This window comes from Sinocyclocheilus anshuiensis, unplaced genomic scaffold (assembly GCF_001515605.1).
Source record: "Sinocyclocheilus anshuiensis isolate Anshui unplaced genomic scaffold, SAMN03320099.WGS_v1.1 scaffold1744, whole genome shotgun sequence".
Taxonomy (NCBI): Eukaryota; Metazoa; Chordata; class Actinopteri; order Cypriniformes; family Cyprinidae; genus Sinocyclocheilus; species Sinocyclocheilus anshuiensis.
The window spans coordinates 497,939-523,551 of record NW_015555974.1 but is presented as its reverse complement, the minus strand read 5'-3'; the positions used below and the strand labels follow the sequence as shown (position 1 = coordinate 523,551).

Sequence of the window (25,613 nt, the reverse complement as noted above, 5' to 3'; positions counted from 1 at the left end):
ACGTTATCACAAACATTCTAAATTAAAACTTACCATTGACAGAAACAGTCAGCTCTACTGCCTTTTCTTTTGGATTTAACTTTTTATTACAAGCAATCATGTGGTTCATAAAGAACTTTAAAATTATTGCTTTGTTTATGTAAAAGTGCTCTTTTCTTGTAAACCTAGCCAAAAAGCCATAGCCTATGTGTTACACAATAGACACAATAGACTTAAAAAAGTCTATTTAAAAAAAAAAAAAATGTATGGTGTAATTACTACAAAATCCATGTTGCAAACGGAATAATGCGAACCTGGCGTTATGTGTGTGCGCAGCGAGTGGGCATGAGCGCACGGTCTCCAGGAGAGCGCGCGAGCGCTGAATCGTTTATAAACTTTAGTGACGATGCGACACTGCCTCGATTGTGCAAGTGTAAATTCCTGTGTCAACTGTGCAGCGTGCAGCTTGCTTATAGTGCAGACGCGATGTGATTTAAAGCCATTTGCACATTTTGAGAGAAAGAGAGAGAGTGCACAGTGATGCACTCACGCTGTTTGTGAAATTACGTCTCACATAAGGTTTTCAAATTACTTCATAAGTAATTTAATGAAGAAATATGAATTGTACATCACCTTAAGCATTATAATTATTTTACCCGTGCCGGACAGAGACTGAGACGTGCCGCTGCATGTCATGCCAATCCTCTGATGGCTCGATCCTCATCAGCTTGAGATCGTTTTTTTGAGATCGGCCTTTATAGATTAGAGCCTAAATATGGGTAGAGGAAAAAAGAGCATGAGAGAGAGAGAGAGAGAAAAGAAAAGAAAAGAAAAGAAAAGAAAAGAAAAGAAAAGAAAAGAAAAGAAAAGAAAAGAAAAGAAAAGAAAAGAAAAGAAAAGAAAAGAAAAGAAAAGAAAAGAAAAGAAAAGAAAAGAAAAGAAAAGAAAAGAAAAGAAAAGAAAAGAAAAGAAAAGAAAAGAAAAGAAAAGAAAAGAAAAGAAAAGAAAAGAAAAGAAAAGAAAAGAAAAGAAAAGAAAAGAAAAGAAAAGAAAAGAAAAGAAAAGTTGTAAACGTGATCTTGGAAAGTAGCAGATTTAGTGAAATAGAAAATATGATGAGCACATTTTTATGGGTATGTACATTTTTGTGAGTGGTGGAGTTTAAATCTGGTTAGAAGACAAGAAATTGATATTAGGTAAAGAAAACTTAGAAATGAAATGAAATTAAATAAAAATTAAATACAAAATGCAGAATAGAGTTTCATGGGAATAGAACATATTTCCTAATTTTCATCATTTTCAATACATTTTCTCAGTTTACCTGCCATTACCAAGTAAAGCAAAACATTTTGGACCCTATGTGTAAGTGTTTGTGTAAATTTTAAACACACATTCAAAAAGCATACTATTTCAGGCTATCAGCTATATGTTTCATATATCGGTTTTCACAATAAAATCTATCTAAAGCTTAATATGACCAAAGCGCGTTTCACTTGGTCTCTCAGAACACCTCAAACTCTCTTTATGGTGCTATTTAGTGGTTGAGACAAGCATGCAAAGTATGACAACCACTTTTTTTCATAAACTCTTTATAGAAATAATGGATTATGGTTTCCAGGATACAATTTTCATATGAATTATGACTTCCCATGAAGGGAACATCACATGAGTGCAATGTTTTTTGAGGTTGCTTAAAGGGGTCCTATTATGCTTTTTCACTTTTTTAACATTTTGTTTTTCGGAAGGTGGACCTTCATCAAAGCCGGAACTAATCGAGCCGTTTGTGCCAGCCTGGGGATAAAGGTATTGTAATAATGTAAATTATGTGAAAAATAATGCGTTTTTCGAACCACCAAGCATGAGAGCATGTTCTAGTACACCCCAAAACAAAATCAAGACTTTGTAAAAGAGCATAATAGGACCCCTTTAAGGTTAGGCTGATTTTCAATAGCATACGCAATACATTTGGCTTCAACATTATGAATAAACTGTAGCATAATTCAATATTACTGTGCTAGAACTTTTTTTATTATAAAATTATAAAATGTATAAAAACCCATTAATTTTTACTAAAACAGTTAGCAGACAGTGTAAAAACCTAATAATAATAATAGGGCCTGCATAATGCTGGACTAGATTGTGAATTTACAGGAAAAATACATTTAAAAAATGCTGCGTTTACTGCAAAGCAGATGCAAGAAAAGAGAGAGAGAAAGAGGTCTTGGAGTACCGCAGTGGTTTGGCCGGCACTAGCTGGGGGTTTTTAGTCAGATTAAACTCAGAGCGGCCACGTTTTCAAGACCATCCTAATAATGAAATATGTCAGAGCATATAAAGGACTCTGGCGTACGTACAGCGTGCCAGAGGAAAGAGAGAAAAATGAGTGCGTCAGCACAACAGCCTGCAGCCTGTCAATATCTATCGGATCCCACATCTGTAAAATTACACTCCAATCAGCCTTCCATGTATTTACCATTGTCCCCGACCCCTGAGAAGTATACAAAAGTATCATGTGTAGACTATGCATGTAAATTTGACTGTGTGTGTTTTTTATGCATGCACATGCTGTGAGCGCCGCTAAATTTCAGTCTCGATTGTGTGCATGTGGTTTTGATTACTTAATTTATGATCCAATGCTATGTGTCTGTGTGTACAGTTCATCTGCGGTCAAGTTTTGTACTGTGTATATAAATATATAAAATGTTACAAATATAAATTAAAAAAAATTTAGATTATCTCTCTCTCTCTCTCTCTATATATATATATAAATTTACATAAATATTTATAAATGTAACACACTATTTTTTTTTATTAATATATATATATATATATATATTATACACACACACACATTTACAACTATAAAATTATACTGTATCTGAATTTATATTCACATTACATTTATTTATTTATAAATATAAAGTATAAAATATAGTCCCATTCAAAAATCTGCAAAGCTATTTGTCAAGATTGAAAATGTTATATCATAGTTTATTTTTACTGAAAACTAGAATTTTGGAATGGACTCTGCATGTGTCTGTGGTCACTGCTTTCACTTTGTCTGTCTGTTTCCTCCACTAACACAATCACTCCTTGCAGCAACTCACTCTCTCACCTCAACTGACAGGCTACAAATGGCCAGCAGTCGCCCTCCGTTTATCTTCATTTGACTTGGCTGAGACACAGCCACTGATCTGGAGTCAGATTACTGGCCTGTGAGTCAACTAACACAGCGCTTTACAGATCACATGCTTGATCTTGGGCCAGCCTTGTAGCATTTGACCATAAATGAGATGCTGGCTATTAAAGCAGTATGGTGGTACTGATGTTGCGAGGCTGATAAACTATACAACTTGGCAGAGCAATTGCTTACTTATTGTTTGTTAATAAAATGAATTACGTATTGAACATTGGCATCTTTTATCATATTTCTGTTGCTGCTGTTCATTAAAATAAATTACATTTTACCAGGGTTAAAAGGGCTCCAACTAACTCCCCTTAACATGCCTTATAAAACTCCTTAACCATAGTAAAATCACATTCTCATGTGACATGTTGCTTTAATATGTGCAGTGTGTGTGTGTGTGTGTGTGTGTGTGTGTGTGTGTGTGTGTTCAAGTTCTTACCAGATCTATGTCCTTGAATGGAGGCCACATTACTCTCATCCGCTACTGAAACACACAAACAAAACATCCATCAGCTCGTCAAACTCTCATTTGTGTCTCCCAATGGACATTCCAGACTGGATGTAATTTCACAACAAGGTCACGTTAACAAGTGAAATTATGTGTTACTGTAATACTTTTTAAACATTTGCATGCATTTGTGCTTTTATTGTAAGTTGGTTTTGTTGACGTTAGCATATAAACAGCTTCAAAGCTAACAGATATGCACTACCATGCAGAAAAAAGACTTCTTAAACTAAGCTGGTCTTAGCCTAGTCTTCCAACTTAGACAAGCTGGTTTAGATGGTCACCTAGTCTGACCTAGTCTTATGCTGGTTTAGGCTTCTTTTTTACATTAGGGTATAAGCCACGAAACTTCAAGACACAGTTCAAGCTAAATGAAAATTGTGGCATCATTTACTCACCATCAGGTTGTTCCAAAGTTGCATGAGTTGAAAACAAAATATTTTGAAGAATGTCGCTGGTAGCCATTGGCTTTCATAGTATGTGAAAAATATACTATGGCAGTCAATGTCTACCAGCAACTGTTTGTCAAGTCAAGTCACCTTTATTTATATAGCGCTTTATACAATACAGATCGTGTCAAAGCAGCTTTACAGTGTTAAACAGAAAAAACGTGTGCTAATAATGCAAAAGGACAATAGAAAACAGTCAGTTGTTCACTTAAAGTCGGTTCATCGTTGATTCAGTGATGTCATCATCCAGCTCAGTTCAGTTCTATTCCAATAGTGTCTGTACAATCAAGTCAACAACACTGCAGGAAATTGTGTCTCCAACTAAACAAGTCAAAGGCGACAGTGGCAAGGAACCAAAACTCCATCTGTGACAAAAATGGAGAAAACAACCTTGGGAGAAACCAGGCACAGTCGGTGGGGGGGGACTGCAAATTGTCTCCTATGACAATTTGCAGTATCATCGAGGCTGAGAAAAGAACACAACACTGCAGACAACAGGCAAATGCCGTTATCGCTGTTTTCTATGTTCATGGAATAAATATGTTTGCATGGCTTTTTAAAAATGCCCGGTAGCTGGTGTTTCGTTTGGCCAATCAGCGTACACTTTAGTTCCTATAGAACTATTTTAGACCCTACTCTGAAGTAGGAGCTAAATTATGGCGCTTTTCCACTGCGTGGTACGACTCGGCTCGGTACGGCTCAGTACGGCACGGCACGGTTCGGCTCGGCACGGTTTGCGTTTCCACTGCAGTTCAGTACCGCTTTAGAGTGGGCGGGATTATTCACATGTCGTTATAATAGTTGTGCCGCCTCTACTACCACGACTCCTAAAAAAAAACTTTTTCATTTCGCGTAGCCCCATCAAGCTCTCGCTGGATCCGCTCCTCTGCTATCAACGAGAGGAACGTCTGTTCTTCCGCAACAGACAACAAAACTTTTTGGTTGTTAAAAAAAAGGTGCGCTCGTTCAAAACAGTTGCGCTTGATCTTTCGCTGGCTGTGCTGATTTAAATCTAGCGGTTCTTTTGTGTTTGTGTCGCAAGTTCAGTGATGCAGGTAGTGACGATTCTCTCCGGCCAATCCGTGATCAGCAGAGTTTACACGTCACGTTTTGGTAACGGTACGGTTCACTTGGAACCCCAACTGAGGTGGTACTAAAAAAAGTACCAGGTACCAGGTACTGTACCCAGTGGAAAACCCCCCAAAAGTGAACCGTACCGAGCCGTACCGTGCCGTACCATGCAGTGGAAAAGCGCCATTAGTTCCCCCAAAAGGAGTTCCTAGAACTAAAATACGTTCCTAGCTCCTGCGGTGCGAACACGCCAAAAAGCGGGAACTTCCACCAATAGTTCAAGGAACTATGAAAAGGTTCCTCCAGTGCGAAAGCCCCTATTCAGGGCTGTAGAGGTCGTCTCTAGGTGCTCTAGGTTTGGTTACCAACATTCTTCAAAATATCTTCTTTTGTGTTCAACAGAAGAAATAAACTCATACAGGTTTGGAACCATATGAGGGCAAGTAAACGCTGACAAATTTTTCCATTTTGGGTGAACTATTTCAAGTTTTATTTTATAGGATTTTTAAGCTATATTTAACCTGGAATAAGCTGTTGTAATGCGTATGAGTCCTAGCATGACTTACATTTGTCTTCTAAATTGAACCTTTATAAGAAACAGAAACTGACAGAATAATACATTGGATTGGTAGAAATCTCTTCTGCTTAATTCTAACTTTTTCCACATGTGTTCTGATGTATGGGTCTAGCTCCATCTCTCTCTCCTCCTGCAAGTAGCCACACTTGGTTTTAATTAGGAAAGGCTGTGCAAGGTCAGTTACGCTTCTGTACAGCTGAGAACATCTGTGGTTTGCCTATAAACACACAACTACACACATATAACACAAACACATATACACACACACACACACACACACACACTCAAACAGCTCAAGTTACATTGTGCACACATAGCAAAATTCATAACAAAGAAAAAAAAACAGGATATATTTTTTTATTGTCTACAGCAGCTTTTGAAACAAGTGTCTTACGCTCTCCCAGGCTGCATTTATTGTTTTAAAAATAACAACAGTTATAAAAACAGTAATATTGTGAAACAATATTAAAATAGGTACTTAAAATAAGTGTTTCCTATTTGAATATATTTTAAAATGTAATTTATTTCTGTGATGGCAAAGCTGAATTTTCAGCATCATTACTCCAGTCTTCAGTGTCACATGAATCTTCAGAAATCATTCTAATATGCTGACTTGCTGCTCAAGAAACTTTTTTTTTATTATTATTATGAATGATGAAATTATGAAAACAGTTGAGCTGCTTAATATTTTAGTGGAAACTGTAATAATTTTTTTTCAGGATTCTTCAATGAACAGAAAGTTGAATAGAACAATTTATTTGAAATAGCAATATTTTTAATCAATTTAATGCATCTTTGCTAAATAAAATAATTTATTTCAAAAGAATCTATCTGATCACAGATGTTAGAACTCTCTATAGTCTACAGTATGTAGCAATAACGCAAAATGCAGTCCAAATACACTTAAATTTGAGACGCACTCTCTGAAAAATATATTTTCAACTTCAGTTTTGACTCGTAATCTGGTTTTTAGAATGCTTAGGGTTTTGTTTTGTTTTTGTTATTTTGTTTGTTTTGTTTGTGGAAAACAAAACAAGGACAATTATAAAAATAAAATTTTCTGCAGTGCATATGTGCGACTACATCTATGTAAGCCACAATGACACATCTAAGATAGTAGCACCCCATGGAGGAAAACAAGGAATTATTAGTGTGTGTGAGCCTGAGTGTGAGTGGTGAAAACGAGATAGTGTGTCTCTGCGTGTGAGAGAGAGAGAGACTAATCCGCACAAACAGGATTGAGCAGTGAAAACCAGCTGCTGCCACAGGCATTGCACCATGGGATACAATAATGGGGTTTCATTACACTGCAATTTCTCTTAAATAAGCCTTTTCATCTTTTATGAGCTCAATTTCCCCAGCAGAGAAATAACACTGGAAGAGAGACTTGTGCGAGCCGGTGTAGATTAACGCGCGTGTGTGTACATATGGACACATATGTGAGAACACAGACGGGGCTGATGAAAAAATAGGTACAGAAGAATAAAACCCCAAACACCCTAGCAACCAGTCAGAACACCCTAGCAACAACCCTTAACACCCAAGTAACAATGAGCACCCTAGCAACCATACTGAAGACACAAGCAACAATGAACACCCTAGCAACTATCCCAAACACCCTCAGCAATCACTCAAAACACTACATCAAACGCCAGAGCACCCTAGCAACCACCCAGAATCCCTTATCAACACCATGGCAACAACCCTGAACATCCTAGCAATACCCAAAACACCATAGCCACATGCAAAATGCCCTAGAAACGACCCAAAACACCACAGCACCATCAGAACCCCCAAACAACAACCCTAAACACTCTAACAACATGCAAAATGTCCTAGCAACCACCAATCAACAAAATAGCAGAGCATTACCTTAGGAACCACCCCGAACACCCAAGCAACATACAAAATAGGGGTGCTCTGATTGATCGGCTACCAATCACTATCGGCCGAAAATCGCTTTGGGATGATTGATCGGCGGTCTCTATAATGCTATTGTGCAACAATTGCACGATTGTAAAAACAAAAAATAAATTAGATAAATAAAAAGATAAATATATATTTTTGAAAAATATCTAAAAAATGCCCCCCTCCACCCCTCAAATTAACTCTTTCCCCGCCATTGACGAGTTATCTCGTCTTTTACAAGAAAACGCTTCCCCCCCAAAGACGAGTTTTTACGGCTTTTTGTGTTTTCACTGATATACACTCGGGGGCGCTATTACGCATCTTCTGAACGAGTGCAAAACCTCCCAAACAAAAACACACGTGAACAGGATGGAAAAACTAGCGATCTCTTATGTAAACAGATGCATATGAAAAATAATGCGATCATCAGCGATAGACAGCATATAAATGAAAACTGCATAATGTTACAGACTAAAATGTTGATCCAGGAAGTGGTATATGTCTGTGCAAGCTTTGGAGGTATTGATGGAAGCGATTTACTGGATTTATGCTTTGATAATCGTTCTGAATATTATCCAGATGTAGTTTTTGATAAAAAATTTGATTTTCTCACCTTTTTGCTCAAAATTATGCATTTTTCATGAAACTTACCTATATTCAAGTGTTGATAAAAAAAGAATGCTTTAAGCTAGAATAAAACTGATTCAAATTCAAATATTCATACAGCAAAATATACTGGAGGCCATCAAATTTTAGTGAAAATCATCAAAATCGCTGGCGGTGGCTCGCAACATTTTTCAAAAATGCTGGCGGAGAAAGAGTTAAAAAAATCCTCTCTCACAAGAGTCACCTAAGAGGGGAATTCATTTTCAAAAATGAAATTCAGGCCCTGAATAAATGTCTAAAATTCCTGGTTGAAGTCTTACTATAAATAATTCTACATGATAAAAAGAAGGCTTTAAAAAGATCGGTATCGGTGATCGTATCGGCAGATACTGCTTTCTGTGATCGGTCTCAAAATTCCTGATCGGAGCACCCCTAATACAAAACGCCCTAGATACCACCCAAGACAACACAGCAACACCCAGAACATCCTAGCAACCACCCAAAATGCCTTAGAAACAACCCTGACAATGCTAGCAACACCCCAAACACCCTTGCAACATGCAGCACACCCTAGCAACCACCCAAAACATCATAGCGATTAGAGCCCGACCGATATATCGGTTAGCCGATATGAGCATGTCGCCGATATATCGGTATCGGCGAATATGCCGCCGATATGAACATTTTTTTTTACAGAACATATAACGCAGATTAAATGCTTCTGAATGGTGTAATTGCTTAGTTTGTCCAGCAGAGCGCGCTCCATTGTTTGCTACTGGCAACTACACAGTTACCTTGTTTAATTTCTTAATTCAAGTTATATATATTTTGTTCTATTCGTGTTATTTAAGTTATTTATAATAAGTGAAGGGAAGTTTACTGTTAAGTGCACTGATGTCAGACTCATTTTGAATAATAAAGTTTATTGTTAAATTGTTAAATACCCTGCCTCCACTACATAGGCCTATGTTTGTCACATCATTATAAGTGTTTGATCACCACATTTGAGTTATCATTGCAAAAAATGTGTTTATGTATATATATTCTGTTTATGTAGGCTATATACTGTATTCTATATACAGTACCAGTCAAAAGTTTGGACACACGAATGGGAAGTGTGTCCAAACTTTTGACTATACTGTACTAAATATAACCTGAACATAAAGAATATCGGCCGATATATCAGTATCGTTATTTTTTTACTCCCTAATATCGGTATCGGCCCCCCAAAAAAACATATCGGTTGGGCTCTAATAGCGATACCTCAGCAACCTCCCCAAACACCCTAGCAACATGCAAAATGGCCTAGATATCACCCAAATCACCACAGCAACATCCAGAACATCCAGCAACATGTAGTACACCTTAGCAACCACCCCAAACATCCTAGAAACCAGTCAGTAGCAACTGTTTAACAATGACCTGGCAACCACCCTAAACACTTTAGCATTTAATGTGTTTTTTTTTTTCACTAAAATATTATGCAGAAAAATAAAAATCTAGTTATACATATTCTGATAAGACCAAATTTGGCTGGTGTGTTATACTTCTGCATAAAAGTAAAGGTAAATGGCCTGAAAGCAATCAGCAAATGAGAAATTAAGAGCATTTTCACATGAACTCCTGCCCAGAAAAACATACAGCTGCTAATGATGCGACTGGCAGAATAAACCTCTTTCAGAGAGACCCAAGCTGAGCCAAAACTCTGAACTCCAAACGCTAGCCTCCAGAACTCCAGCCAAACCTCTCACAGGGACCACGCTTGACTGAGGAAAACCTTTGTCTTTCAACGTTTCGCAATAACACAGGAAAACATTAGCCAGACTGAAATTGCGTGCCTTGAAGATAAGAAAATTGGACCCTTGGGTGATGGATAGATTACTGTAAAGGTTTGTAGAATGTTTGTAAATTAAGATTAATAATACATATTTTGGCTATTTTTGCATTTGGATATAAATGACCTGTATTACGCTAACGGCAGATAATGCTAGAGTAAACGTCTGAAATTGCTCCCACCTTCAGTCACATTAGCTATGACCCTGACTGGAAATCCATTACCCAAAAACTCGTCCAAAAACAATCACTTTGATGGAAATCGTTGATGAAATTTGCATACATCGTACACCTTTGTAAGTTATGCCTTGAAACAGAAAATTAATTTACCTTAAAACATAGGCAATCACATATATGCACCACAGTAAATTCTAAATGTATGGATTTTTTATTAAAATTATATTTTAACATATACCCATAAAGAATAATACTCCTTTCCTTTGTAAGTAATGTTTTTATTTTAAATGTAACATAATGCTAATGTATTTTTTCCCCTAAGGACATTTATTTTATTTTATTTTTAGATTTCAATTTTTCAGCTTAAGCTAAATAGTGTACACATTTATCAAAAAGAAATAAAAAAGGACAAAAAGAAATGAAAAAGGATAAAAAGAAACAGCAACTGAACCACAGACCACAAGGCCTATACAGAAAAATGATAATTAATAAAAAAAATGTACACAGAAAAAACAGTAACTTAAAGAACAAAACAAAAGTGAGAGAGAGAGAGAGAGAGAGAGAGAGAGAGAGAGATAAAGAAATAAATAGAGAAGAAAAGTCTGGATGAGGGATAAAAGATGACAGTAAAGCACGACACTATGAGATGTGTGTAATGAAAACCAATCAGCTTTCAGCAGTGAGTAGATTAGCGCAGTGGCAGTGGCGCTGAAGCCAATACTCCACCCTAATGATATGTAATTGGAAACGGGCGAAAACTTCCCATTGTGGAGCACTGAAATATCCCTCATGTTTCTGACGGTGATGGAAAAGAGAGGATCAGTTATCGGGGTCATCCGTGGCTAATACTGGGAAATGTGTAGCTATAGGGCTTTATTTTGCAATCGTTTTCACTGTGTTTAGATATACAGAGCAAAATCTTAAAAAAAGGTCTTCTAGGTCTCAGTATAACCTTTAATCTTCGTCTATAAGGCTTTAATGCACAATATGTCACCTCAAAAACCTGTCTTATTCACTAACCACCCATAATCCAAGTTAACCAAGCGCTAAATGCACTGCAATAGCTCTGTATTGAAATTAAGTCATTATCAGCACAGAGTCTGTACAATCTTAGTAGAGATTTTTTTTTTTTAGATTATTTTGTAGGTAGTTTTTGGTGGAGGTGGTGTATGTGTGTTTCCATACCTAAATCCATGCTCTTGGAGGACTTGTTGGTGGGGTAATCTGGGTTGTTCTGTCGTTGAGGGTTTTGTTGGTTGGTGGGGTGGATCATATATGAAACAGGCTCCATTTCAGCCCTACAAGACACATATCACACTTTTTAAAAGCTATGCATTCTCTGCTGATTCTATAATAAGCATAAAAAACACACCACCTCTCAAATGTTTGGGTGTAAAATGTTTTTGAATGAATAGTAATATTTTTAAATACTATTATAATTTCAAATAACTGTTTTTTTTATTTGAATATATTTTAAAATGTCATTTATTCTTGTGATGTAAAGCTGGATTTTCAGCATCATTACTCCAGTCTTCAGTGTCACATGATCCTTCAGAAATCATTCTAATATGCTGATGTGCTGTTCAAAAAAACATTTCTTATTATCAATGTTGAAACAGTTGTGCTGCTTCAGTTCAAAATAACAGCAATTATTTGAAATAGAGATCTTTTGTAACATCATAAATGATTTTACATTTGAATTTATTTAAAAAAAAAAAACGTACAGACACCAAACTTTTGAACGGTAGTGTAACACACAGAAATATTAGATAAAATAGTCAATTATTCAATATGCAATAATATACATTGAACTAATTACTGATATGTTTTAGTACTGAATGACAAAGTATTTACAACCAACATTCATTTCATTTATGTCCACTTATCCTGTAAATAAATGTTTCTCTGTGTGTGTATACAAATATGTAAGTGTACGTGGATAAAATGTGCAATTTGACCGAATATTTGATGGTACAACTAGATAATGGCATAAATAACTCTTCTGCATGGTATCTTTGTGTTTTCAAGACTTTGAAACAAGGCTTCAGGACACAATACTGAGCACTGATCAAAGTACCAGATTATTTGGTTTCACGATAAGAAATGTATTATCTCCAACTTTACTCTTTGAGCACAATAACTAACCGATCTTGTTGGTGCTTGTGCGGAGGGTTTGTTTCCAGCAGGTCCAGATCAGAAGGTGGAGGGGGGAAACCGTCTTCATCGTAATCTTCCTCCAGAAGTTCCTGTCGTCCGCCATGGGATCCGTGCAGAGCTGCTTGGAAATATGAGTTTTAAAGTTATATACCATTATTAGAGCTTATGTTCGTCACACAAAGCCATTGTTTTGCTACAGAAGACTCATGTTTTTGTCATTTTTAGTTTTTTAGTTCACTTCTATTGTATGGGAAACAGTAATGTACAATATAATTTTGTGTTCCACTGAGAAATAGAAAGTCATACAGGTTTAAAATGACAGGAGGGTAAGTTATTTCTGAATGAAAGTCCTTCCATTATGGGGAATAAGACACACTTGACCACGTTCACTGAGTTTTGAATCATCTAACGTCTGAGAAACACATTGAGACCTTTCTCAATGACCACACAACGTTCTGATCAATGTTAGCAGCACTAGTCTGAAATATCTCCATTACGACTCAATTTTCTGCACTACTGTCCCCGTTTCTTCCACCATTTAGCCATTTATCGTAAAGCGAGTGCAGAGTGACTGTGTCATATATATGCAGTGACATGAAATATTAATGCTGGTGCTGGCAAAAACATGTGATTAAAACTACACTTGTACGCCGAGTTAGGTGTTTTCAATTTTTCAGATTCTACCAAATCTAACTGCAGCGAATGTGGAAAGCAATCTGAATTTGAAATGAGATGTGTGTAAATATCACATCCCTCTTTGTGCGACTAAAGTACAGTCACATACTTTGACGGACAAGAGACGCTAATCAGTAAACGATGGTTTCCCAAAAAACACGGAAAAAAGCCTTTTGTGTTGGCACGGCAACTCTCTGGAGAATCGCCGGGAAAGAATAGTGTGAATTTAAAACAGTTTGTTAGCCGTTCTCGAGCACTCAGCACAATTGCGAGTATGCTAATAAGGCCCACTTAGAATCCATTTCATCAGCTTAACGATTTCAAGGTCAGGCCGCGTTGCATAAAAGCAGAAGGGAATGTAGCAAAAATATCGTCATTGGCTTTTTCATCCCTATTGATGAGATGGGCAGATATCCAACTTGTAGAAGTCGAAAAAGCTAATGGAAAGCTACGCTGGCATGGAAAATGAGGCGACAGAGAAAATGAACTCATTTTTTCCCCTTACAGAGAAGCAAAGCACTCTTCACATGGTGTTGATGATGAACAAATGCTCATGCTTTCTTTTGTTGAGCACTAATCAATTTCATTTGTTTCTTTGACAGTGAGAGAATTTGGATGAAAGCACTTAACATTACATAAAAGCAATTACTTTTATCATTTGGTGTGCATTTAAGAAAGCAATCAACAAGTTAAGATGCATTCACACAGGACATGATTTGGCGACCACCAATGGAATCCACCACATGATGCAGTTGGATTCTGCAGCTGACTGCGAAGTAGGAATTAATAGTACAGCAACTTTATGTCACGACCTAGAGCAATTTAATCAGTGGCAGTGTGTACTTACCAGAAGAAGGCTCGTACATACGACTGCTTGCTGTGGATGGTGGTACGGAACTGTTGGTGTGGTTGCTGTTAGGAAGATGATGAACAGGAGAGTCGTTTCTGGTGGCAGTTTGACTGCTTTCTTGATTTTCCTAAAGAAGAGGGTGAAAAGTTGTAGAGAATTAATTTTAGCATCCAAAAAAGCAATGAAACATTGATCTGGAAGATGCTGATTGGGAAAAAGTCTTGACAACAAATATGGACATTTCAAAAGCATGTTGACCAACTCCCATATTGGGTTCATGCAGTCAGAAAGTCAACAAGTGGAACATCTGCCATGCAGCACAGAAAACAAGGTTAAGGAAATGGACGTGATTTGGGTGTACTGTATATAATTACACACAAAAATCATAATTCTGTTGTTTACTTATCCTTAACCTTTTTCTACACTTGCTTGACCTTTCTTCCCTGAAACACACATTGAAATTTACATTCAAGTATATTCAAATATGGAGAGTAAATACTCATAATAAACACTTTGTTTTGTGTTTTTTTTTACTGCCATCAAAAGTTGCGCAACATGTCTTGCTGCTTCGTATCTGAATGTAAGCAAAGTACACAAAAGTTCAAAAGATATTAATACTTTAATTCAGCATGGATGCATTAAATTGATCAAAAGCGGCAGTAAAGACATTTCTAATGTTATAAAACATTCAAATAAATACTGTTCTTTAGAGCTTTCTATTCATCAAAGAATCCTGAAAAATCATGATTTACACAAAAATATTAAGCAGCACAACCAGTTTCAACAGTGATATTAACAAGAAAGGTTTCTTGACCAACAAATCAGCATATTAAATGATTTCTGAAGGATCTTGTGACACTGAAGGCTGGAGTAATGAAAAATCAGCTTTGCCTCACAGAAATAAATTACATCTTAAAATATATTCAAAAAGAAAAGTTATTTTAAATGATAATAATTTTCACAATATTACTGTTTTTTTTTTTGTTTTTTTTTAGATATTTTTATTTATCAATTAAATGCAGACTTGGCGAGCATACAAGACAAAATCTTGGGGAAAAAAAACATTGCTGAATGGTAGCGTACAATTGTGCACATTTTACAAGAAAAACTGTAGATACTAAAAAAGAAAAAGATTTTCTGTGAGAGAACAACCCTGGTATATGTATATAATATAATATAAATACTGGGGGGAAAAATGCTGAAACGGAACTGTAAATGACAAATGGATAAAAGCAACCATATGACATAGTTAGGAATATTCATAAGCCAAAGGCATTCCCTTCAGAGAGTACTAGTCAAGACAGATACGGAAACGTGTCAATATGAAGACGCGAGGCCACCGAATGATGCGTCCTTATGGATTCTTCTCAGAAGACAAAGAAGCTAAAGCTGTCACCGTCTGGGTGTCTACAACCCCGAGGGGGAATGCCATACTTTATACTGTCATACAAACCACATGCTACACACACAAACACGCTACTCACGGTAAAAAAAAAAGAAAAAAAAAGCCCAGACTGACTGGATGGACATGAAAGGTATTAGGATATCACCATATCAAAGTGTGCTTAAATGCATTCACACCGTACTATTCCGCATTGCGAAAAACAGATGAAAGCCTTGTTCTTTTGTTCCGGCGTTAAGCCTCAGTTGGAGGACAGTCATTAGTGGGGATGATGACTCTTTACATGTGGAAATGTCATTCTTGTCATCTGCCTCCTGCTCGCTGTCTTACAGGACGCACAGGAATCATCAATGGACCAAAGGACTGATTCTCAAGCTCTCTTTCTCTTCAGAGGTTGTTTCTCATGAAAAAATGACTCTAAAACCTGAGACTAAGCAACACTTTTTCTGTCTTTCACTGTGATCAGTGCCTTGACAACAGTTGACGTGTTATATGCATGTGTCTAACACATAAATTGAGAGCTGGCAGGAAAATATCAAAAGATACTTGAAGAATGATGGGACAGCAACTGCAAGAATCCAGACGGAGGGAAACTAAAAAGGAAAAGTCAAGTTAAACAGTCGATATTATTGATTTACGTGTTCACCTCCCACCGACTCCAACCGCTGCATCGTCCTTATTAGTGGGGCTTGTTAAGGCAAGGATCACTATTACTATTGCTCACACTAATTTGAACAAACCGCTGACCACTAATCTTTGGTGCAAAACACATGCAGCACTATTTGTTAAACACACATGAATGACGTCTCAAAATGTGGGATTTATTGAGGAGAACAAATTTAGCCTTAATCAACCTATTAATAAAAAAATTATACAAAAATAACAATTCTCAAGACACCTTGAGCAACCCAGAACAACCTCGCAACCTAACAGCATAGCAGTGTTTTAAATTACATGGCAACCACATTACAGCACCATAGCCCAAAACTCTGTAGCAACTGCATAACAACACATTTAAACCACTCTAAAAACACGGCAAATGCACAGCAACACCCAGGCAACCACCTACAATACCCTAGCAACCACATAGCAACGTGCTAAAAAAATCTCAGAACACAGCAATGCGCTGGAAACATTCAGAACACCTTGCCAACCGTATAGCAATGTATTAAAATAAATGCATAGCAATGCCCTAGCAACCACCCACAACACCCAAACAATAGAGCAAAAATATATATATACCCTATCAACTAGTGCTGTCATGATAAAAAAACATTCAGCATATACCACAGGGAAAACTGACACAACATTAAGAGCATAAAATTTGAACAGTATCTAAATTTAATTAATAATAATAATACTTATAATAATATTAAAACTAGTAATAATAATTCAATATCATTAGACAGAAATATATTACTATTGTAAAAGTTTCACTGTACAATTATTTTACTTTACATTGCAGTAGTACAATTACAATATTTATGAGCTTAAGGGCTTTAACTCTCGCAAGTAAAGATGTTATTTTGGCTTAAAAACTGCAGGAAAGTCTTTTAAGTTTCTGTGAGAACAAGTTTACAAACGCTTCTCATTACAAATCTAGCTGTAATCATCTGTCTACAAAAAAATAAATAAATAACTGGCACATGCTTAATTTCCAAATGCATATTGAACACACAGCAATTGCAGAGATGTCGTTCGCTGCATTTGCTATGAGTCTGCATAACAATGCATTAGTCGCCACTCAGAACACCCTAGCAACTGCATAGCAACACCCTGACAAGCATTCACAGCACACTAGCATCTGAAGACAATGTCAAAGTCTAATTTCTCTTTGCATCAGTCAATACGTCTGTAACATGATCATTTTCTCATTCATTTAAATATCACCTCCACAACACACACACACACACACACACACACACACACACGTACACACAACAAGAACCTCTCTGACATCTTCAAAGGCTATGCGCTGCACGTCTTAATCAGACAACAATCACAAGGGAGCTTGGGTGTACAGTCGAAGACAAAGAACCAACAAAGCAGCCTCTGGAACAAGACCCTAAACCCACGGACGTCTCCACCCCCTCCACACACGGCCAGCAGTGAGGGTGAGCTGAGGTTAGGGACCCTCAGGGTAGCCCCGGGCTGCCTTTCATTAAAACCTAAAATTTGCCTTTTATTCAAGGAACCCATGGTGTAATCTGATTAACTTGCCGAGTAAGAGGAGATCCAGCGAGGTAACGAGATTAGACAGCAGACTGGGTGGAGAAACAGGAAAGAGAAGAACATGGAGGACGGAGGAACAAAGATGGTGGTTTCACATGAAATCACTCTAAAGTACATTACTGTTCAAGAGTTTGGGGTCCAAAAGCTTGAAATAATTTTTTAAGTAATGAATACTTTTATTCAGAATGAATGCATGAGAGGGATCAAAAGTGACCGTAAAGACAATTATAATGTTTCTATATATATTTTATTTTTCACAAAATATTACGCAACACACCTGTTATATATAATATTATATATAAATATTAATATTTTATATATAAACAAAACATTTTTCCTAAATATATACATGCATGTGTGTGTATTTATATATACATAACAAATATACACAGTACACACACATATATTATGTAAACAAAAATGTTTATTTTGGATGAGATTAATCGCTATTAATCATTTGACAGCACTAACTTATACTTACATACATATACATACATTTTTTTTACTAAAATGTTGAAATCAAAAAATTAATCAAAAGTTCCGTATTTTGTCTTGAATTGAGGAACCAACCCATTAAGTTTTGTCCACAAACACTTTTGATTCTCTAACCTCCCACTCATTCTCTTATCACTCAGCTCTTTCTGAATGATTAATGACATATTGATCGCTCTGTCTGCATGTGATTAATGAAGAATGCATCTCAGAAGCATATCACCTTCTATTGAGCGCTATTACCGCCCGCATGATCACCATCCTTCCACCACCAGATTTGGATGAGGATAAGCTAATGCTCCCCAATAACACTCCACCCACCCAAAATCAGACCGCTGAAGGTGGAGTCAATAACTATTTGTCTTCATATTCATTGGATGGTGATGAGGAGCTGCCAGAATTGATGAACCGTCCCAGTTTAACCTTGGATACAAAGACTCCAAACTCAAACCCAGCTGTATTTGACTATTTCTAAGCATTCAGAAACCTTAGAATGTGACCTCTGAGGATTGAAAGCAAAGCTTCCATCAGAAAAAAAAAAAAAAAAAGATTCTGCTATTATCTCTTGGCTGAAAACTGACATTTTAGTGAGCTGCTGACTCATGGAAATGGATTCTCATCCCCAATAAATTAGCCTTAACACTACTTCCCATAATAGAAAGGGAAAAAAACTTACACTGAATAACTCTATTTCTGAAAAATATGCAAAAAATATGCCTAGATAACAAACACACCAATTTTCTGAAATGATCAGCATTGTTCCATAGACTACTGGAGTTCAGAAACGTATCCATTATCAATTAAACATCGTTTTAGCTGACTCAATTTCTTTTTCATGTGAAACCACCTCTATTATCAAAGATATCGTCATGCAGGTTTAATACACCAACCGGCAACTACTTAAACTTACCACCACGTTAACAAAAGGGGGACCCCAGTGAACATGGCGGACCCCCTGAAACACAGAGACACGTAAAACTGACAAAATTAAAAGAAGGCCAAACTTATGTGCTTGTGTGCCATTAATGCAAGCACAAACTAAACAAACTCATGAGTCATGAGTAGAATTATATACATTAAATGTCTCAAACATATATTTAGTGAAAATGTACAGGTTTACATGACATATTTTAGCTTTATGAGAATGTAGACTCAAATGACATGCACTGATACGATGAAGTGCAGTGCTTCTCAGATTTTGGTATAAATTGTACTGTTTGAAATAGTTTTTCATGCTTTCTAATTCTTAAATATAATGATCACATGTTAGGTTACTTCATATCCACTTTATTATTTTATATTTTTGTTAATTTCATATTCATTTGATCTGGTATAGCACTACCATTCAAAAGTTTGGGGTCGATAAGTTGTTTCTGAACAAAATCTCTTATTTATTTGATCAAAAATACAGTAAAATAGTAATATTGTGAAATATTATTACAATTTAAAATAACTGTTTTCTATTTGAATATATTTTGCAATAAACAGTAAAAGTCTTTAGTCACTTTTGATCAATTTAATGCATCCTTGTTGAATAAAAGTATACATTTCTTTAAAAATAAATAAATCTTACTGACCCCAAACTTTTAAACGTATTGTACATATTACATTAACAAGTTCAATACAGCATGACTGTGAAAACTGGATAAATCTCTCAATAACCGAAAGAAAGAGATGAATGACACCACATGCCCTTTACAGAATAAACAGAAAAGATCCAAGAAGAAAAGCCCAGAGGGTTAAAAGGAAACAGAGTGCATGCAAAGATTTAAGAGTATTTTATTTGAAAGGAAAACTTCAGCCATACAAAAACAATGCAAAAGAACAGCAGACACGGACAATTAGATGTTCTATTAATAAGTGAAAACAGTAAATGAAAATGCAAGCATGTGCACAATGTTAGTACAAAAGCAGAAAGCAGGAGAGAACAACAAGAGCTTTCTCATGAAGTCAAAGAAAAACAAGGAAAAGAACAATCTTCAATGTGTCAAAAGAAAATGTATCTACAATGATTACATTTCAAGGACTTCCTCCCCAAATGTCCATAACAACACTGCAATGCCTCAAATGACATCTCAATCAAATATTTTCAAGAGCTTTGTTTAGGAAAATGGGCTGTTTGGCTTTTTTAACCAGGAAATTTTTTTATCTATTGACAGATTTTTTTTAACCAGAAGCCTATTTTTCTGTTCCTTGTAGGATAACAACATTACTTTAAAGCTCAATTTAAATCTTAGAATCATGGGGATATTAAAACCATTATCCCTTTTTAGCCAAAGCATATGTGTGTATTTCCTTGTGCACAATAACTAACATTCAGAGGTCACCTGAGAGCCTGTGATGCCGATAGTGGTGATACCAGTGGGCTACAGCCAGGGACTCGGGTTCAGAGGCCCTGCGGGGAAGCGTTCTGTAGTGATACACATGGCATACCTGTACAGGCGAGTGCTCCAGAGCACGCAGAACCACCAACTGGATGGTTCCTCTGAGGTTCCCTTCAGTCGACATGGAGCGGCGCAGGGTTTCCATGGCATCATGGTTGGACCGTCCGAGCAGAGACTCGCTATTAACAGCTATCAGTTGGTCATTGATACGCAAGCGACCGTCCTGCAAACAAAAGAAGTCAAACACCAATGTTACATGTACAAGCCACTGAGAATTTATAGAAGTTTAACCTCTGTGAAAAAAAAAAAAACCTTTAGAAAAAGTTGTCAGCTAGTAGCTACACTAAACCTTGCCTAAACGAGGAGCAAATCATTCTAAAGGTCTTACTTGTTTATTAGTTTTATTATTTGGATTATTGCATCCCAAATTATAGTACTAGTTATAGACAGATTAATGGATTAAAAACTCAAAAAATACATTTTTACTATAATACTAATATATATACAGAGAGAGAGAGTAGGTAGATATATAATTTACCTATATATTCAGTTAAATGCAAAAAACTAAACTACAAATCATAGTACTAGTTATACATGCATTAACCAGACTAAAAGTGCTTAAATTTTTACTAAAATAAAAGATATATCTTTTACCTATAAATTTAGTTTGCATTTAAAATTAAATATAAAAAATCCAAAATGAGTCAAAAAAATTAAATACAAAAAACACACACACACACGCACACAAAATAAACAAACAAAAAAACAAATAAATAAAAATACAATTCATAGTGGTAGTAAAACAGACTAACCACATTAAAACCATTTACATTTTTGCTATAAGGTATATAATTTACCAATAAATACAATGAATTCAAAATGAAATATTAAATCATGTAACACAAAAATCATATCATAGTACTAGTTATAGGCAGATTAATCAGATTAAAAGCTCTTACATTTTTATTATTTCACTATAATATTATAAAATAATATAAAAAAACTTCTAAAACTAGCGTTCTCTATTCTTTTTGTAGTCTATTGTACTTGTTTTCTTTTTAATTAGAATTTAAAAAAATAATAACTTGACCCTCTAACACTAGCTCTATCTATTCTATTTCTTTCCTATCAACTTTTTATATTTTTTTTTTATTATTAAAAAAAAAAAAACCTTACTACGTGTACTGCATTAGACTAACCGGTACTTGTCACAGCCCTTATATATTGTTGCTCTTTTTTTGGATTGATTGCTTCTATTGTCCTAATTTGTAAGTCGCTTTGGATAAACGTGTCTGCTAAATGATTAAATGTAAATGTAATAAGAAATATAATTCTATATATCCACAGTAGTATTTAGATGAATTAATTATTTAATATTATTTACTTAATTAACTAAGAATAACAAATAGGTTCCAAATACAGCATTAAAGTTAAAGATATTTTAGTCTGATTTGTGAATTAATTGTTCTTTTGAATATGTTATTTTCAATTAACCACCACTATATTTGGGAGGGGGAATTGTTACTAAAAAAGTTTTTTTTTTTTCTTCTTGTTTTTTGACACTGACTGAATTATTGTGACACTGAAGCATGTAGTTAAGTTAGGACCACCGCTACTTTTAGCTAGCTACTCCCAACACTAAAGCCCTATAGTGTGATTTAAAAACATTTATGCAGTGTAGCCTCACTGTTAAATGTTTAACGCATCCCACTATGAATTCAGATACAATTACAGATGCATATCATTAGCGTGAAAAGGCCGGGCCGGAATGAATTGGATTAAGGTTCACAGCTGTGGTTTCCTAAATAAAACTCAGCTGAGGAGGAACAAAAGAGATTAGCAGCTAAAAGCCACTGGAGCCACTAAAGACTCCTGAGAGTCTGTGTCACAGCGGATGATCCTGACCCCTGGGCGAGGTCACTGACCGCAGACCACCGATACCGCCCCGGGAGGGGGTCTCCGGCAGAACGGACCCAAACACTTGTGCCCATCTTTTGAGAAAATATTCTCATGCAGACACTCTGGAAGCTCACAACACAAGATGGCCTACGACATGTTTTAATTCATTAACTGGCAGAATAACTGTATTACGATAATTTATTCCAGAAATTTGGATGCCGTTTTTAAAATTCATGCCCACTTGATCTCAATCCTGGAGTGTAAATGCTAGAGGAGCAACAGAAAAGCGAGTGAGAGTGATAAGGGTGAACGTCAGAAGTCAAATGAAGAGCTCAGCCTCTGAAAATATCTACTTCTTTGAGCGTCTCTCTGATGGGGGCCTGTGATGCAGCTTGCTCTCTGAACCCACTCTCCACTGGAGTGCTGATAGGGGCCAGAGACGCAGCTCCACCTGCGAGCCCACTCTTGATTACACTGCTGATAGGAGACAGTAGATGTGCCCTTATCTATACACAGACACGATACCTGCTGCCTGGCTGGACTGATTGAGGAGAGGAGAGGAGTATTCATATTTCTGTAACAGCATTTGCTGAGGTTCACCTATAATATCCCAAACCACAAAAAAAGGCTACAAAAAAGGCCACTTTTCATCATTCATCTCATTTTTTTTTGTGGTTTGAGGCCACTTTGGGTGAATCACAATTACCATAACACAGTATATTCTACATAATAAGCCAGGTTTGTATTGCTTCCCTAATCATAGTACTAGTTACAGACAGATCAATCTGACGATATTTGGACCGATTAACTTTGACCGAAAACTATGCCTTATCAATGTGCATTTTCGTATCGATGTAAAATATTGTTTTGTGAATTTCTTATTAATATTACGTAAACCAAAAGTTCAATTTGAATTTAAATAATTTTAAAGGGATAGTTCATCCAAAAAAGAAAATTACCCCATGATTTACACACTAGGTGTATATGATTTTCTTCTTTCAGACAAATACAATCGGAGTTATATTAAAAAATGTCCTGGCTCTTACAAGCTTTATAATGGCAGTGAATGGGGGTCAAGATTTTGAAATCCAAAAAAGTGCATCCATCCATCATAAAAAGTGCTCCACACGGCACGGGGGGTGTTAGAGATTACAGTTTATAGTTTTAAATATGGATATTTTTCTAACACAAACTCATCGATTCACTTCAGAAGGCCTTTATTAACCCCCCAGCGCCATGTGGAGCACTTTTTATGATGGACGGATGCACTTTATGTGCTTCAAAATCTTGACTACCGCTCACTGCCATTATAAATCTTGGAAGAGCCAGGACATTTTTTAAAATAACTCCTATTGTATTTGTCTGAAAGAAGAAAGTCATATACACCTAGGATGGCTTGAGGGTGAGTAAATCATAGGGTAATTTTCATTTTTGGGTGAATTATCCCTTTAAATTAGTTAATTCAATAGCTAATATGAAAAAAAACAATGAACAATTTTTACCAGTGTTGTTATCATTAACTAAAACTAATAAAAATAACATTAACTGATTTCAGTTTATTAATCTAACATTCATTTCTACATATACTAATATATTTTAACATTTTTAACAAGCTGCATAAACAATAAGGTATTATGAACAATATTGTGTTTATATATTTATAATAGTAAATGCATTTATTTAATTTTTAAAGGTTTTTAATCATGTATAATGAACAACAGTATATTTTAGTAGTGTATTATGAACTGCAGTATATAACTGCATTTAAATCAGAACTGTATGCCATTCTGTAGTGACATACACAGGATTGGAGGGACTTTCATGACTGAAGCTCTCCGATGACTGGACGCTGGATGAATGAGCTGCTCTTTACCTTGTGTGCGGCACCGCCGTGGATGATGGACTTGATGAAGATGCCCAGGTCTTCTCCAGTCTCTCGAGACTTATTACCCTTCAGACTGACCCCTAGACCAGCTGAGCCGGAGTCATTCAAAGGAACTTCAAACATCAGCTGCTCTCGCCCATCCTCAGACAGAAGCGGACCTGATGGCTCTCCTTTCTGCAAATAACACACACACACATACACTTAGGTCAGTATCTCAGCTGACTTTCCAAACCAAGTAAATCTTAGCATTTATCCCAGTTCAGCATACAGTGGGGGAAATATTTATTTGATCCCCTGCTGATTTTGTAAGTTAGCCCACTTACAAAGAACTGAATGGTCTGTAATTTTTATGGTAGGTTTATTTTAACAAATAGAGACAGAATATCAAATTAGCCCACTTACAAAGAACTGAATGGTCTGTAATTTTTATGGTACGTTTATTTTAACAAATAGAGACAGAATATCAAACAAAACATCCAGAAAAAACACATTATATAAAGGTTAGAAACTGATTTGCCCCACTGACTACAACTGCATTACTGCACATGTAATTTTTGCTTGCGTTTACAGACTACGAGATGAGTCAAAATTATTGCCAATGGTAATCAACATCATGTCACAGATGCAGTCGATAGAGTTTAACATGTATTGAACATGGAACACATTTCAATAAGATAATGGATGTAGTTAGATGAAAATCTTGAGATGAAGGAACATTACAGTTTAAAAGTTTAGGGGTCAGTAAGATTGAAAAAAAAAAAAAGCTTTTGTAAGTAGTTTATTATGCCCAACAAGGCTGCATTTATTTCATCAAAAAAAAGTATTTTTAAGTAGTAATATTGCAATATATTATTCAAATTTCAAATAACTGCTTTTTGTATGAATATATTTTAAATGTAATTTATTCCTGTGATGTAAAGCTGAATTTTCAGCATCATTACTCCAGTCTTCAGTGTCACATGATCCTTCAGAAATCATTCTAATATGCTAATTTGCTGCTTAAGAAACATTTCTTACTATTATTAATGTTGAAAACAGCTGCTTAATAATTTTGTGGAAACTGTGATACATTTTTTTCAGGATTTTTTTTAATGTATAAAACAAAACAAAACAAAAAAACAGCATTTATTCAAAATAGAAATTTTTGTAACATTCTAAATGTCTTTACTGTCACTTTTGATCAATTTAATGCATCCTCACTGAATAAAAGTACTAATTGCTTTCAAATAATGCAATAAAGTGTTTATTTTAGAGATGGATCCCAGTTAAAATAAAGCCAGATACCAAATGTACCAATGATTGATGAATATATAAAGTAGGATTAGGACGGAATGAATGCATGTCT

The 25,613-nt window shown here is 35.8% G+C and overlaps 1 protein-coding gene across 1 annotated transcript in view; it reads right to left on the bottom strand.

Moving 5' to 3' along the window:
• The window catches only part of LOC107676058 (partitioning defective 3 homolog B-like), a 187,479-nt gene that overhangs the window by 78,241 nt on the left and 83,625 nt on the right, over window positions 1-25,613 (bottom strand). The window contains exons 10-15 of the mRNA XM_016470580.1: window positions 24,257-24,442; window positions 20,534-20,707; window positions 13,972-14,101; window positions 12,438-12,567; window positions 11,478-11,590; window positions 3,606-3,650 (exon numbers count right to left, since the gene is read on the bottom strand). Coding sequence (XP_016326066.1) covers window positions 3,606-3,650; window positions 11,478-11,590; window positions 12,438-12,567; window positions 13,972-14,101; window positions 20,534-20,707; window positions 24,257-24,442 — 778 coding nt within the window. The remainder of the gene's footprint in view (window positions 1-3,605; window positions 3,651-11,477; window positions 11,591-12,437; window positions 12,568-13,971; window positions 14,102-20,533; window positions 20,708-24,256; window positions 24,443-25,613) is intronic.